Consider the following 16,183-nt stretch of genomic DNA (forward strand, 5'->3'; position numbering starts at 1 on the left):
GCATTGCGCACTCACACCCTCTTCGTGTGATTCCTTGTTGGAGAGTATCAAGAAAGAAGAAGAAGAAGAAGACATTATTTATATTACCAAACAATATAGAATAGAAAATTTGACATCATTTTTTCAAAATAATGAAAAAATTTGCTCACTAGACATCGAAAAAGTACGCAATCCAATTCCCGTTCAAACGCGTGGGAAACTGAAAGTGCATATAATCGTGACTAGAAGTGTCCCGTTTCCGTGGCATGCCATCTTACTATAAATAGGGGAATGTTGTATGTATCTATCTGGGTTAATCAAAGGCTCCGTCAGTTTCGATCCAAATGTCGCCAAATTCATACGGGAGATCGAGGAACTTCCCTAGACGGTTATGCGAAAATTTGATTGAAACGGGCAAGAATTGGCTGCAAAAACAGTGAAAATATGGGTAAAAACGGGTTTTTGTTATGAAAAACTGCAGCTGGCAGGCAGCGCGTCAGCGCCAGCGTGCGTAATTCGCACTACGCCAATGCGCTACAGAACGGCGCAGAGCCACGCGACTTGCGAGCCAGAGACCAGTGGACATGATAATATAGAAAAAGGAAAATAAATAGAAAATAAAAGACAAAAGGTACATGGACGGGTCACAGGATTATGATAACGGATGAACACGTTCGCATACACGCTATGAGAGGACGTAATACATACGGGAAAAGAAATAGTAAGATAAAATGTACCTTTTCAATGATTCTACCAATGGTTCAGTAATTCTTCCTGTTATAGTGAACGCTCCCATTTACTCATCTAGCGGGGACCCGCGCGAAGCGCGGGTATCCCGCTAGTATGGATTAAAATCATTAAGCTTAAAGAAAGTTAAAGGTAAGCCTTGCCTACGCTATAATTTAGCCGAAATACGTGATCCCTTACGATCAGAAATCTTATAGAAATAATCCTACGTTTAGTTCTTGGAAAACAGAGAATCGTTTGAGCAGCAATATCACAAAAATCGACATACCTTAATCACTCCGATATCGGAGATTTTCACCGTGGGCGCGGCCATCTTTAAAAGTTCCCAGCAATATTGTGCATATCCGGCGTTTTTCTTCCAATATTCATGCAACCGATTCAACTAGTTTAGCGGTAAAAGTAATTATTTATGACAAGCACATCAAATAATATTAGAAATACAAATTAAATGTCAATTATTTGTCACTTTTGTTGTTTGAAGTAATTTATATCATACAAAACATCAAAAATTACTGCTGGGTCAATCAAAAATCAATGCGCAACAGTGATGCGGTCAAGTGTTCAACAACTCTAGCAGACAGCTAATTGCGTTCTGAGTGGCTCCACTTGTTTCTCAATGAAAATGCCGTAAAATAACAGTATATTTGCATAATTGCAGAAAATTCGTGTAGATCTACATTTTCCTAACATTATAGACAATATGGGGAGGCCAGGTAGGGATGACAGGCTTACCTACTTTCAACATTTGACTTGTGGACTTGGAGCCGGTGTTCTTGCACGGACTCTGGTGTCACCATTTGATGTTGTGAAGATCATGACCCAAGTGGGCACCAAAGAAACTCGCGATGGGTTTAGACGGACGTTTGTCAACATATATCGTACACAAGGTATCAGAGCATTTTGGAAAGGCAATCTTATGGGATGCCTTCGCCTTACACCATTTAGTGCAGTGCAGTTTGGTGCGTATCATAGAATCAAACTGAAGTTAGCAGACGAAAATGGACGGTTGAGTGCATTTCAAGCAATGATAGCTGGTGGGTTGGGGGGAATGGTGGCTACTGCAGTAACCTATCCTACAGATATGGTAAAAACTAGATTAGTTGTTCAACACACAGATTCAAAGAGACGAAGATATAGTGGCATCCTACATGCGTTTACTCTCATACTGAAGGAGGAAGGATTGCTTGCATTTTATAGAGGGATGTTTGTGTCTCTTCTTGGTGAGTATAAAATAAAGATCTCTAAAATGTTTTGCCAGTGTAACGCGCAGGGGGTCTTAGTTAGGATGGAATTAATAAAGTAAAATGCTGCCACCACCACCTAACTTGGAATTCCCCGGACCGAACTAGGGCTAAACAAATCAATGAAATGGACCCGCTTTGAACACAATATATGTTCACCTGTCAACCTAACTCAAACACGTAAATGACTTATTTCCACACATAATCTTAAATCTGTCAAACATTTTAATAATATAAATGCTACCAACTCTGGACCTGACAATATTCACAGTCATAATGTTATGGCTTTGACCTGACAATATTCACAATCACAATGCAATGGCTTTTGACCTGACAATATTCAGTCACAATGGAATGTATATATGTATATGGCCCAGTATCATCACCTCTTACTAATTAAGGTTCATTGTTAAGTGTTCATAACTTCATGAAGTTTCAGACTTCACTTGACTTTGCTTGACTTGACTTTGCTCGACTTTGCTCCTGGTTTATAAACTCCTGACTTCCTGACGGCCTGTAACGGATCAAGAACACAGTACCAGAATACAAATTACACACTCAAAAGATGACCCAGTAGGACATGGTTACACTTACAATACTTAAAGATACACACATGGAATCTTACACTTTGTAACATTATTTCCATACTATCACTTTCCTTTAAAAAAGGTCATTGAGCTTACCAGCAATCGATTTTCATACACATCTCAGGTCGTTATCTTGAATACACAACTAACATTATGATCTTTGCATGCAATGAATATTTATGAAAGGTCTGAACAGCATTATGCATGGTTTAATCGGTTTTACCAAAACAACATCAACATAGAACAATCTTTGATCTATTTTCAACTATGAAGTCTTAAATACTACAAAACATACACAGGTACAATGTACTAGCACTTGTATAAACAATGGATTTATCTTAACATGACACTTGCACTTTGTTTATACGCACCGGAATTCATTTTCTGTCGCATATGAGACGACGCATGTGCACACCGCAAGCTACCGCAGTGCGAGTTACCTTCGATTATTTGAAGTCAGCACTACAAAGGGAGAAAGAAAGAAAGACAAAGAAATGCACTCATTTTGCCATTCAGTCTCGCTCATAGACAACATGTGTAAAGTTATGAAATTCACAGAGCTTGTGTGTTAAACCAATGTGCATTCAGAATTTAGGTGTTTTCATATCATCCAAACTACAATCTCTATCTGACCAGCCTGACTTCTAAATTAATGTCCTACATACATTTAAATCATATAAAGCAGTGATTAAAGATCATTCGTGTCATAAGTACTCATGCCAACACAGCTAACCTGTCAAAATGCTCATCACCAAATTAAGGTAGCAGAATTTTGAAGCTTGGACACGCATGTTTATTTTACAAAATGACCAGTCGTACTGCAAAGCTTATTTCACCATGAAGGATTAAGTCCTTCAAATCTATCATTTATCTACATGATAGAGAATACTTCTTACACTCTTACCACTTATTCCCGGCAAGATAATATATCACAATCAGAAAATCTGCAATCCATTTGACACTCGTAGCTTGTCAAGTTTGTTTACAAACACCGCATGGTTCCTTTCATACAAAAGCTGCCTTCTACGTCAAAACTTTTTGTGCTCACGGCAGCACATCAAACTTTTAATCAAACATCGCTGGGTGGTGCAATGCCAAAAATGCAAACAGACTTTCTTTGATCTTGCAATATTGAACCAAGTTCTAAAATACTTAATATTACATGTTCTATTCGACACCAAGCTTCTGATAATGTACCATTTTAAAAGAAGAATTGGCTTCATAATCGGTAATAAAAATACATTACGCCTCTTGGCAGGTTTGGGTTGCCAGTTCAAAGTTTCTTCTGTATCTTAAATACTGTAACTGAAATCGCAAGTACATCAGTTTCACCGGGAGAGTTTTAGAATGACAAGAAAAAGCAAAAGAACCACACCCAATTTATGAATTTAACTACCCATTTTAAATGACACAAAAGCAACTCTCCAGATAGATCTGATGATTTCTGATTTTTGTTACAGAGCCCCCCACCAGGACACAGGCGTCTCGACTGTTTAGTCCGAATACAAACAAAAATCAGTGTACAATAATCTCCTATTTACCTTAGGCACACATGTACTAAGTTTTTAACATACAACACCTCTTTGAAGATCCTGCATCATTATAAAACTAAATTATATATTCAAACACACGTTCGAAGTTGCAAAATAAAGTTTACTTTCATCCAAAACTTGACATATGGTAACACACAATTTGTATTTGTAAACTCTTTTTGCATTTGGTACCCCGTAACAAAACAACAGCATTGTTGTTTCATACACAAAGAGTGACAAATTTTAGTCAACCTTATAATTATTTGGTACAATTAACATTACAACCTTGAGGATAACCTCAACTTTACTCACCTAGAGGAACTCTATGATTGTGCAAACCCAAGATTTTGGATTCTTAAATTTGGGGTACAATCATTCATGGATCCCACAATTTATATCAAAAATTGACCATTTTAACTACCTGCATTCAAAGTGAGAGTAATGACTGGGAAAGGCAATGGGATATGGGAAATTATCCTGTTTTGCATTTTAGAATAGTAGTATCTTTTGAGACAAGTAAACTTCCATGTCAGCTGTCCTTTTTTTCCAACTAGACAGGTACTTGTAGTCACCTACTAACTAGTGCATGAATTTCCAACTCCCATCACATGAAAAATATTTCCATCCTTCAATACACTTTGGTACATTTCAAGGCATAACTCCTCCATGTGAAAGGTAAAATCGTTACTTTAGAAGCTTTTAGAGCCTATTAACATCAAACTTAAAGTAACTCCAGTATCACCAGGTACCAGTAAACTTCCAGCACTCCGAAGCCTGCCAACCACAATTCCATACTGAACCTTAACTCATCTCCATACCAGTCCACTCACTGTGAAACAACCTCAAAACTATGGAACTCAATTGATGAATGAACTTTTTAGAAAACCTCTCAACCACCTGTTGCCTGTTTGTTGAGACCAGCTCGACAAGCCTTATTCTGCAACCTTAAAACTGTTCGCCATCAAACTACCAACAAAACCAGCCTGGTAAAGTTTGAACATGACAATTCCAAACACTACCAGCTAATTACCTGAGGACCAAATTTCACGAGTGACACACCATACTCTTGTGTTTTATACTTCTGATCAATGAACTGGAATTCACACCAAGCAACACTGTACTTCACACCCTGAAATAGTTTATACATCCCCCTTATACTGCAAAGTTTCACAATGTAACAGCATGGGACCATTATGAGTGGCGAATCTGCACCAAAATTTCAAGTCTGATTTTTGCTTATTGAAATAATGCAATTAACATGTGGTACTTTTTTTTTTTTTAAAGTACTTTCAGTATGCTGCTACTTTTGTACTATGCAGCCTTCTGTAACGAGCAGGCAGACGCCTTTCTCGGGTAGGATTTCTACGCCCATTACCCTTTTCTTTAGTTTCAGCATCAGGGTCTATGGTTTTAGATTTCAATTTTGGCTCATTTTGATTTTCACTTGCGTTGCTGTTCCCTTTTCCTGCATGTTGGATGGGAAACTGTTTCTTTTCACCAGGTTTGTGTACAGGGAGCAAAGGTTTTTCACCCACCTCATCCTGGTGCAGTTTTGTGTCAGCTGATTTGTCCTTGTTTTCTGTGGTTTCTACCCGTGGGGTACATGTTATGAGCTCATTCTCAGTTTGACACGTGTCTTCCACTGGTTTGACACATTGTGATTGTTCTTCAAATGACTCAGGGTATTTGGACGACCACTGGTCCAATTCTGGGCCCTCATACATCTTAACCTGTCCATGTGGACAACTTTAAACTTGGCCCTGGGGCTGCGCTGTATCTGGCAGTGCACATCGGACAGCTTTGTGACCACCAGGTATGGCCCTTCCCAGGGTAGCCTTAATTTCTTGCTGATACCTGGCTTCCTTTGGAAGTTATATAGCCACACAAAGGTACTTCAGATATGCTACTCCCGTAAGCTTTCCGATCATAATATTTCTTCTGCCTCCGAGCACTAGTTTGTATAACTTTACGGGCTCGGTCATGGGCAGATCTGAATTTGTCTCGTAATGATTGGGCATAATCTGTCTCTTCTTCATCTTCATGTACTGCTTCCACCAGGAGATCAAGTGGGGTCGCTACCTCACGGCCAAACATCATCATGTTTGGGGTTTCTCCAGTTGATTCTTGAACTGCGGACCGGGACGCATAGCCCACAAATGGCAACTTTGTATCCCAGTCCCTCTGTTTCTTATATGGATCAAGGAGGATGGACACTAGATTAACGAGTGTTCGGTTATAGCGTTCTATCATTCCGTCGGACTTGGGGTTATAACCACATGTACGTGTCTGAGAAACTCCCAAGAGCCTTAATGACTCTTTGAAAACCTTGCTCTGGAAATTGGTCCCTTGATCAGAGTGCAATTCCAGGGGCATTCCGTACCGACACACAAATTCACCCACAAAAGCTGTGGCCACGGTTTCAGCGGTTTGGTCTGGGATGGGCAGAGCCTCCATCCACTTTGTGAAGTAATCCCCGCTTACTAATACCTATTTGTTACCTGACTCACTTTCTGGGAGGGGTCCCAGGATGTCCAAGGCAACTCTTTCAAGGGGGCCACCCACCTGATACTGTCGCAACCGGGCTCTCCTTTTCTTTGGGGGAGTCTTACGTTTCGCACATCCAGTACATTGGCGCAACCATGATCGAACATCTTCAATCATTCTAGTCCAATAGTATTTTTCCTGTAATTTACCTAGAGTTTTCTTTTGGCCCAGATGACCAGCAGCGGTTGTACCATGGCATTGCTCTAGTACTATCTTACGTAAGTTGGGAGGGATTATTACTTTGTATACTGTCTCTTCTCCCTGGGTTGGCACCCACCGCCTACACAGGACAGCATCCCGCACACACAACAGGTCCCACTGAGCCCAATACACTTTGAGATCAGGGACACTAGGTGAAATATCACTCCATTCTGGTCTGGGTTCACCTGCTTCCAATTTTAAGAGCAAAGAACGCATACTTGGCTCCTCCAGTTGGGCTTCCCTGATTTCGGCTAGTGTCAAAATGGGACTCATTCTAACTGTCCTTATGGTGGCAGTAGATGATGTAACCCTGTCTTCATCTTCTCTCTTTTGGGAAGTATGCTGTTGCTGCATACTGACATAATTGCCTGCTGTGTCATAATTGGCTGTGTTGTCAAAATTGGTTGTTGTGTCATAATTGGTTGTATTGTCACAATTGGTGGTTGTGTCACAATTGGCTATGTTGTCACAATTGGTTGTAGTGTCACAATTGGTTGTGGTGTCACAATTGGCTCATGTGTCATAATTAGCTGTATTTTCACAAAATGTAGCTATGTCATAATTGGCTGTGTTGTCACAGTTGACTGTATTGTCACCATTGGCTGTTTGTGTGAGACTTGTTTTCGTCCCATTTGTTTCACTGTCTTGTTTTACACAATTTGTTTCATTAGCAGGGGAACTTTCTAGAGTTACATTTCCTAATGTAATTTTCTCATCAGTTCTACCACACTGCTTACAGGGGGGACATGGCCGTCTTGATAATGCATCAGCATTATTGTGTCTGAGTCCTGGCCTATGAATCAACTCCATATCATAACTACCAAGAACTTCCAACCATCGGGCTAATTGACCTTCGGGATCTCGGAAATTTATCAACCATCTCAAAGCACCATGATCTGACCGTACTATCACTTTTCTACCATAGATGTAGTGACGGTAGTGTCGCAAGAAGTGCACAACAGCCAGCAGCTCCTTCCTGGTAACGCAGTAGTTGCGTTCAGGCTTTTTAAGCGTTCTGCTTCCATAGGCTATAACCTTGTCAACACCATCTTGTTCTTGGGACAATACCCCACCTATGGCATATGCACTTGCATCACAGTCTACTGTATACTGACCTTCAGACCTGGGGTAGGCGAGTATTGGAGCAGTGATCAGACACTGTTTCAACTCCTGAAAAGCCAATTTGCAATCATCAGACCATCTAAACTCTGAATTCTTTTCAGTCAATTTGTACAGGGCTTTGCTATTTTTGAAAAGTTGGCTATGAACCGTCTGTAGTACGCAACCAGACCCACAAACTCCTTACATCTCGGACACAAGTTGGGGTAGGCCAATCTTTGACAACTTGGACCTTCTCTGATTCAGTGTGCACCCCATTAGGAGTCACCACATGGCCTAAATAATGCACCTCAGTCTGAAATAAATGGCATTTGCTGAGTTTCAACTTTAACCCTGCCGATTACAGACTCTGGAAAACTTTCTCAAGTCGAGCAATTGTCTCCGGTACTGTACTACCATAGGTTATGACATCATCAAGGTATACAAGTAAAGTCTTCCAGTGAAGGCCACTCAACACCCGCTCCATTAAACGCCGAATGTGCTGGGGGCGTTGCACAAACCGAAAGGCATTACGTTCCAACAATACAATCCACCTTTGACTGCAAAAGCCGTTTTCTCACGAGCACTGTCATCAAGTTCTACCTGCCAGTACCCGGACGCAAGGTCCAAGGTACAGAACCACTGAGCACCTGCCAGCGCATCTATGGATTCGTCAATTCTGGGGAGGGGATACGAATCCTTCTTGGTCAACGCATTAACTTTGCGCAGGTCAAGACATAGGCGATATGTACCGCTTTCTTCATTGCCATTGTCACCTGCGACGACCAAGGCGAGTTGCTGGGGCTTATCAGTCCCCTATCAAGTAGGCCTTTAACTTGCCGATCAATTTCAGCCTGCTGCATCTGGGGCGCTCGTCTAGGGCGTTGTTTTACTGGCTTGGCATTGCCGGTGTCTATGGTATGTTTGACTAAGTCAGTCCTCCCTATGTCATCATCCGATTTGGAGAAAATATCTGCATATTTACTCAACAACGCTTTAACCTGTGGGACATGCTCTGTTGGTATGCAACTAATACTCTCTGCCAACAAACCTTGTAAGTAATCAGGGACAGTAGACTCAGTCTGCGTTCCACCTGGATCAACAGTCTCCACTTCCGTTTCCCTTATGGTAGATACTTGACTTTTTGCAATCAAGTTCCACGACGCCAATGGTGACATTGATGCTATCACTGTCCCCCTCTTGACCGTTCTAATTTTTTGACCCAAGTTGCAGACGGGCACAATGACAGTTTCCTCCACATTCACCACACTATGGGCGACTATAATATCATGTTCCGGTAAGGGCGAGAGTTCAAGGGGTTCAACCAGACCAACAATCCTGTCCGTCCCTTTATCAACAGCACCACCCGCCCACATTCTGTCCTTTGCCGGGTAACAATACAAGTTTCATGACCGGGGAACTACAGTTGTTTCTGAAACAATCAAGCGTACACAAAACACTTCACCACTTGTAGTTTTGCACGGACTCTCTTGCCTTTTACTACCAGTTCTAGTTTCTTGAAATCCAATTTGCACCCTTGACCTACCAAAAAATCCACACCCAATAGACCACAAGCCTCCACATTTGAAACTCTTACTTCCACTGTTTGCCCAACTCCACCGACTTCAATCTCCATCCAAGCTGCACCCCATGTTTCTAGGGTTGCACCATCAGCAAGGGATGGATCTTTCTTAATTGGGATCAATGGAGGTCGTTGAACTTCAGGTATTGACATATAGGAGGCAAAAGAAATGGTGGTGTGTGTACACCCACAATCCACCAATAGGTCCAATTTGAGCCCCCTGAAACTAACTGGGACATACATATCAAGGACTGGTTTATTACATGTATCTAGTTCAATTGTGTCATGGGCCCTCCGTCCCCCTGTAGTGACCGTCCCATGGCCCTCGGGGCGGCCGACTGTCGCTTCCCTGTCTCGACTTGTTATACGTGGCATACCCTGCGGGATCTTGGCTCTGGAATTTAGGACACTGACCCTTGTAGTGGCCTGCCTCCTTACAAAAAAAACAAGAATTCTTTTTTGTTTGGTTTGCAGATACTCGACCTTGGAGGCCCTCTACCAAGGTCATCAGGGTATGCATCTTCTTCTCCAATTCCTGTAGCCGCTCATCATCAGGACTGGGCTTCACATGCGTTTCTACTGTACGCATATATCCAGACTTGGGGCCCACTTTTCTACTTTTCTCTGCCTTCAGAAAACACTCCATGTCAAGGGCTGCTTTTACAGCATCGGCTAGTGTTTTGGGGCACTGCCTAAATATGGCGGCCCGTAACTCACCATCCTCCAGCGACTCTTTAAATTGCTCTTTAGCTAGTTGCTCTTGGGAGTCAATAGGGATGTCTGGGTAGGCTCTTGTCACCAATTGTCTCAAGCCTTGGGCTAATTCCTGCAGGGTTTCCCCAGCTTTTCTTTTCCGATTCCGGAACTCTACCCGATAATTTTCTGGGGTACAACTGGGTCCAAAACAACGTTCCAAAATTTGCTTTAGCTCCCTATATGTACACTCCTCTGGCAACCACTTAGAATCTAATGCCTGTACGGCATCTCCCGTGAGGCATGTGGCTAGCCAGGAGCACGCCTCAGTATCCCCCAATTATTTAGCTTTTACAAGCTTCAAAATGTATGATATAACTTTCCCAATTCCCTTGCCATCGTACTTTTCCGGTTGTCTCTCCTTCCTATGTACTTTTACAGATGCTTGGGAATAGTCCCTTTGTACTGGTGTAGATTGATACCTCAGTACTTTTCGGGGACAATCTATTTGTTCCTCTTTTAACTTATCCACTGAGACTGCCTTAGGTGTACTCTCATTATTACCAAAACCCTCCCATGGACCTGGGTTCCCAAAACCAAAGTATGACAGACCCTCATTACCATGATGAGTTACCTTCGGAGTCTGCACTTGGGCCTCTTTCAAGTCCGCAAGTTCAGCTTCAAACTGTGCTGCACGCTGTTTTGTCTCCCAAAGCTGACTTCTGAGCTCAGAGAGTTCCTCCAGGGTCTCCCATTCTTTACTGTCAGACTTAGATGCACTCTTTGGTACCTTATTATCCATATCTTGACACTGAGCCATATTATCACAATTACTTGCCATTGTGTGCTGTGATTACTATTCAATGACTAAAAGAAAAATTGCTGAAGTTTTCCGAACTGGCCAAAACAACGCGTGCGTGTTCGCAAAACTAAATTGACAGGATCCCACCGCTGCCACCAAAATTTGTAACGCCAGGGGGGTCTTAGTTAGGATGGAATTAATAAAGTAAAATGCTGCCACCACCACCTAACTTGGAATTCCCGGACCGAACTAGGGCTAAACAAATCAATGAAATGGACCCGTTTGAACACAATATATGTTCACCTGTCAACCTAACTCAAACACGTAAATGACTTATTTCCACACATAATCTTAAATCTGTCAAACATTTTAATAATATAAATGCTACCAACTCTGGACCTGACAATATTCACAGTCCTAATGTTATGGCTTTGACCTGACAATATTCACAATCACAATGCAATGGCTTTTGACCTGACAATATTCAGTCACAATGGAATGTATATGTATATGGCCCAGTATCATCACCTCTTACTAATTAAGGTTCATTGTTAAGTGTTCATAACTTCATGAAGTTTCAGACTTCACTTGACTTTGCTTGACTTGACTTTGCTCGACTTTGCTCCTGGTTTATAAACTCCTGACTTCCTGACGGCCTGTAACGGATCAAGAACACAGTACCAGAATACAAATTACACACTCAAAAGATGACCCAGTAGGACATGGTTACACTTACAATACTTAAAGATACACACATGGAATCTTACACTTTGTAACATTATTTCCATACTATCACTTTCCTTTAAAAAAGGTCATTGAGCTTACCAGCAATCGATTTTCATACACATCTCAGGTCGTTATCTTGAATACACAACTAACATTATGATCTTTGCATGCAATGAATATTTATGAAAGGTCTGAACAGCATTATGCATGGTTTAATCGGTTTTACCAAAACAACATCAACATAGAACAATCTTTGATCTATATATTTTCAACTATGAAGTCTTAAATACTACAAAACATACACAGGTACAATGTACTAGCACTTGTATAAACAATGGATTTATCTTAACATGACACTTGCACTTTGTTTATACGCACCGGAATTCATTCTCTGTCGCATATGAGACGACGCATGTGCACACATAAGCTACCGAAAAGTGAAGTTACCTTCGATTATTTGAAGTCAGCACTACAAAGGGAGAAAGAAAGAAAGACAAAGAAATGCACTCATTTTGCCATTCAGTCTCGCTCATAGACAACATGTGTAAAGTTATGAAATTCACAGAGCTTGTGTGTTAAACCAATGTGCATTCAGAATTTAGGTGTTTTCATATCATCCAAACTACAATCTCTATCTGACCAGCCTGACTTCTAAATTAATGTCCTACATACATTTAAATCATATAAAGCAGTGATTAAAGATCATTCGTGTCATAAGTACTCATGCCAACACAGCTAACCTGTCAAAATGCTCATCACCAAATTAAGGTAGCAGAATTTTGAAGCTTGGACACGCATGTTTATTTTACAAAATGACCAGTCGTACTGCAAAGCTTATTTCACCATGAAGGATTAAGTCCTTCAAATCTATCATTTATCTACATGATAGAGAATACTTCTTACACTCTTACCACTTATTCCCGGCAAGATAATATATCACAATCAGAAAATCTGCAATCCATTTGACACTCGTAGCTTGTCAAGTTTGTTTACAAACACCCGCATGGTTCCTTTCATACAAAAGCTGCCTTCTCGTCAAAACTTTTGTGCTCACGGCAGCACATCAAACTTTTAATCAAACATCGCTGGGTGGTGCAATGCCAAAAATGCAAACAGACTTTCTTTGATCTTGCAATATTGAACCAAGTTCTAAAATACTTAATATTACATGTTCTATTCGACACCAAGCTTCTGATAATGTACCATTTTAAAAGAAGAATTGGCTTCATAATCGGTAATAAAAATACATTCGCCTCTTGGCAGGTTTGGGTTGCCAGTTCAAAGTTTCTTCTGTATCTTAAATACTGTAACTGAAATCTCAAGTACATCAGTTTCACCGGGAGAGTTTTAGAATGACAAGAAAAAGCAAAAGAACCACACCCAATTTATGAATTTAACTACCCATTTTAAATGACACAAAAGCAACTCTCCAGATAGATCTGATGATTTCTGATTTTTGTTACACCAGCAAGGTTACTTTTATGTGTTAACCATCACGTACATGTGTGTGTGATATCAAGCGTGTGCATAGGACCTTGTGCAAAGTAATACGCGCTAGACAGAATAGCAGTACTACGGTAGTAGTAATACCGGCACGCTTGATTCATGGATTTGTAATAAGGACATCTGCAAGACTCAAATGTTTGTTCTCATTCATTACTCATGTATACATTCAATTGATTTATTCTCCATGATCTCATTCTCAGTCAACTTCAATACGGTATGGTACCAGTAATTTATGGACCAATGATACCGTACTGAATAGAATTAAACTTGCTTGAAATTCTTGATTTACAAATTAATTACGGTATCGTATTACTTTTGCATTTTTTTTAATGAAAACATCCTTGCTTGATTGAGGTGGTTCCTAGTCAAGAGCATTCCCATGAATGATGGTCAGGGTCAGGACCAAGCATTTTGCAAGGTCTTGCCTTAGGTAGGATTTGAAGGGTTGGGTGTATAAATTCAAAAACCTGAGTGTGTAAATTAAAGATTTGTGTACAAAGTATATGGTACTATAAAGTATAAGCCATGTGGGCAAAAACTGCCCATGTGTAAATTTAGGTGTGTAAAACACTCCCTACACCGCTATACACGGCCATGACGGCTGGCTGCATAAGCCCATTGCTAATTCGCACACTGTGATGACGCACATTGAATTGAGCACAGTTTTTAAATAGTCATACAATGCCTGGTGGCAGAAACTTTGTGAAAGCTGTAAAACTGAGAGCATAGAGGGGACAAGCAAGCAGTTTAAAATCTTAATTTTAGCGATTTAGCCTAAATTATGGTACTAAGATTCTATTAACTGTTGTAAACTTCACCCTTTGTTTCCATTCAGGTGCTATTCCTTTCACTGCTGCCACATTTGCCTTCTATGAAATTGCTGATGACATCATGAACTCAAATCTTGGCAAACCACGCCACATGAGAACCGCCTCAGAAAATCTGATCCTGGGCTGCGTGGCTGCAGCACTTGCTCAATCAGCATCATTTCCTTTTGACACGATAAGAAAGAAGTTACAGGTACCGTACCGTAAAATGAAATTTATATCATCAACATTAATTTTGATTTTGTCAACTGCAGTTGTTACATAATTTTATTCTCTAAGGCCCTAGGGTTCAACCCTGTACATAAGATTTGTTAGCAGGAATGTGCGATTTCAATTAAATCTGACCTTTTTTTTGCAGATTTCTAGAGCTTTTTTGAATGTTTCAAAAATGGTACCGGTACTAATAGTAGAAAGTTGACACTTAAATGCATCATATCACATCCTCACTACATCCCCTCCCCAAACTTTGCAATGCACATCACTTGATATGCAGCTAGCTATTCAGTATTCTGTTATTCACACATTAAACTCAAAGATTGGCACAAATCAGTGCATGCCAATTATTTAAAAAGGATATTCACAAGAAATACTCAATTTACCGGTACTCAATTTCTGATACAAATGATCAATTTTCTTTTTTGGGGGGAGCAGACTTTCACAGTTTGCTTCATAATCTTGTAATCTGATTCAGCATCTACGACTGTTACATTTATTTACATACATATTATTTGAAATTGTATCTTGTAGGCCCAGAGCAAAGTGATGGCAAATGAAGGTGGAGTAGATGTCAAGTTCCGTGGAGCCCTTTCAGCTTACCGAGCCACCAAGGCCAAGTATGGATACAAAGGGTTCTTTAGAGGAAATGCAGCAAATCTGTGCAAGGTAATTAATCTAGACAGGATAGGCTACTATTTCACATAAAGGAGCAACTAACAGAATTGACGAAAATTCATCTTAAATTGCTTAAAAATCCATATAAAAGCAAATTGTTATACCTGTATTGTCCGGTTTCCAATTTGCAGTTTCAACAGACTATAAATCGGGGACACCCTGGTGCGAAACACTGTCAGTCCAAAACCCCTTACCCTAATCCTAACCCTTGCCGGCTTGCCCTAATCCTAATTTCCCTTGCCCTAACCCTACAGTGTTTCGGACTGATAGGGAGACCCCATTTAAATCTGTATCAATTCCCATTATTGCTATGGATGCCTACAAAAGTATACTGATGTATGCGGATATATGGGATACATCAACACAAATAAAGTATTTAACTAAATTTAACGAAGTATCTGCAGTACCTTTGTTAGTAGTGTATGTGTTTTGCTTTGTTTCATTATATCAGCACTCCCTTCAAGAACTGATTCCATTCTAGAAATAAAATATGTTGCGCATTGCTTTACTTGGATTTCCTTTTTTTGATTTTCAGATCATACCCTATGCAGTTGTTATGTTCCTGGCATTTGAAGGAGGCAGAAGATACTTCTTGTATGAAAATGGTTACACAGAATCACTATGGGACATCACCCCAAGAGAAGATGTGGATCAAACCTTGAAACCGCATGAGCTCAAAAGCATGCTAGACTCACTAAAAGAGCAAGTTCAAACCAGATGATGAAAACTATACACTGGTTGCAACTTTGCAAAGAAGTTGCAGTTTAACCAAAGAACTTTATACAAGAAACTCCAGTGTTAGTCTATAACATGCCTTTAAGAGCCAGGCTTTCCATGAAGTACTGTGTATTCATTTGCATTTTTAAGTAACATGCAAACCCATTTTATATGATCCAGGGGCAACTTGAGCCTCGAGTCTCAGGGACATGCTGCCCAGATGATAAAGCTCCAAGAATTTGTTTATTCTATCTCTCTAATAAATGCACCCCGCCCCCATATCCGCTAATAAATGCTTCCCATATATTTAAAGTAAAAGTGATCAAAATTGCCATGCTATAGCATGTTTATAAACTGGCATTGGGCATCATAATGGTTGAAGTGGTAGACCTGGAAGAAGGATTTTCAATAAAAATAGAACTTTTACAGGAAGTGTCAGGTCCATATTTTGCTGATTTTTAAGCTTACATTTCACGGTTTAGTCCAGAATTCACTTCTAATATTAAAAAT

The 16,183-nt window shown here is 40.4% G+C and overlaps 2 protein-coding genes and 1 long non-coding RNA gene across 4 annotated transcripts in view; 1 reads left to right on the forward strand and 2 right to left on the reverse strand.

Annotated features, from left to right (window-relative positions):
* LOC140160705 (ufm1-specific protease 2-like) overlaps positions 1 to 1,113 on the reverse strand; it is a 42,379-nt gene extending 41,266 nt beyond the window's left edge. The window contains exon 1 of the mRNA XM_072183992.1: positions 995 to 1,113. Within this exon, the coding sequence (XP_072040093.1) occupies positions 995 to 1,039 (45 nt within the window). The 5' untranslated portion in view covers positions 1,040 to 1,113. The remainder of the gene's footprint in view (positions 1 to 994) is intronic.
* A 107-nt stretch (positions 1,114 to 1,220) lies between these two features.
* LOC140160706 (solute carrier family 25 member 43-like) lies at positions 1,221 to 16,183 on the forward strand. The gene is made up of 4 exons (XM_072183993.1): positions 1,221 to 1,946; positions 14,074 to 14,258; positions 14,813 to 14,947; positions 15,492 to 16,183. Exons 1-4 carry the CDS (start codon positions 1,427 to 1,429, stop codon positions 15,675 to 15,677), a joined length of 1,026 nt encoding a protein of 341 aa, XP_072040094.1. The 5' UTR covers positions 1,221 to 1,426; the 3' UTR covers positions 15,678 to 16,183.
* LOC140160704 (uncharacterized) lies at positions 2,109 to 11,982 on the reverse strand. Of its 2 annotated transcripts, none has more exons than XR_011860004.1 (3): positions 11,542 to 11,982; positions 2,926 to 3,016; positions 2,109 to 2,481 (listed from the first exon to the last, which is right to left on the reverse strand). It is a non-coding gene; the product is annotated as an uncharacterized lncRNA (long non-coding RNA). The 2 variants fall into 2 exon arrangements; XR_011860005.1 differs by lacking the exon at positions 11,542 to 11,982 and adding an exon at positions 3,459 to 3,566 and having other exon boundaries at positions 2,111 to 2,481.

Source organism: Amphiura filiformis, chromosome 9, assembly GCF_039555335.1.
Source record: "Amphiura filiformis chromosome 9, Afil_fr2py, whole genome shotgun sequence".
Lineage (NCBI taxonomy): Eukaryota > Metazoa > Echinodermata > Ophiuroidea > Amphilepidida > Amphiuridae > Amphiura > Amphiura filiformis.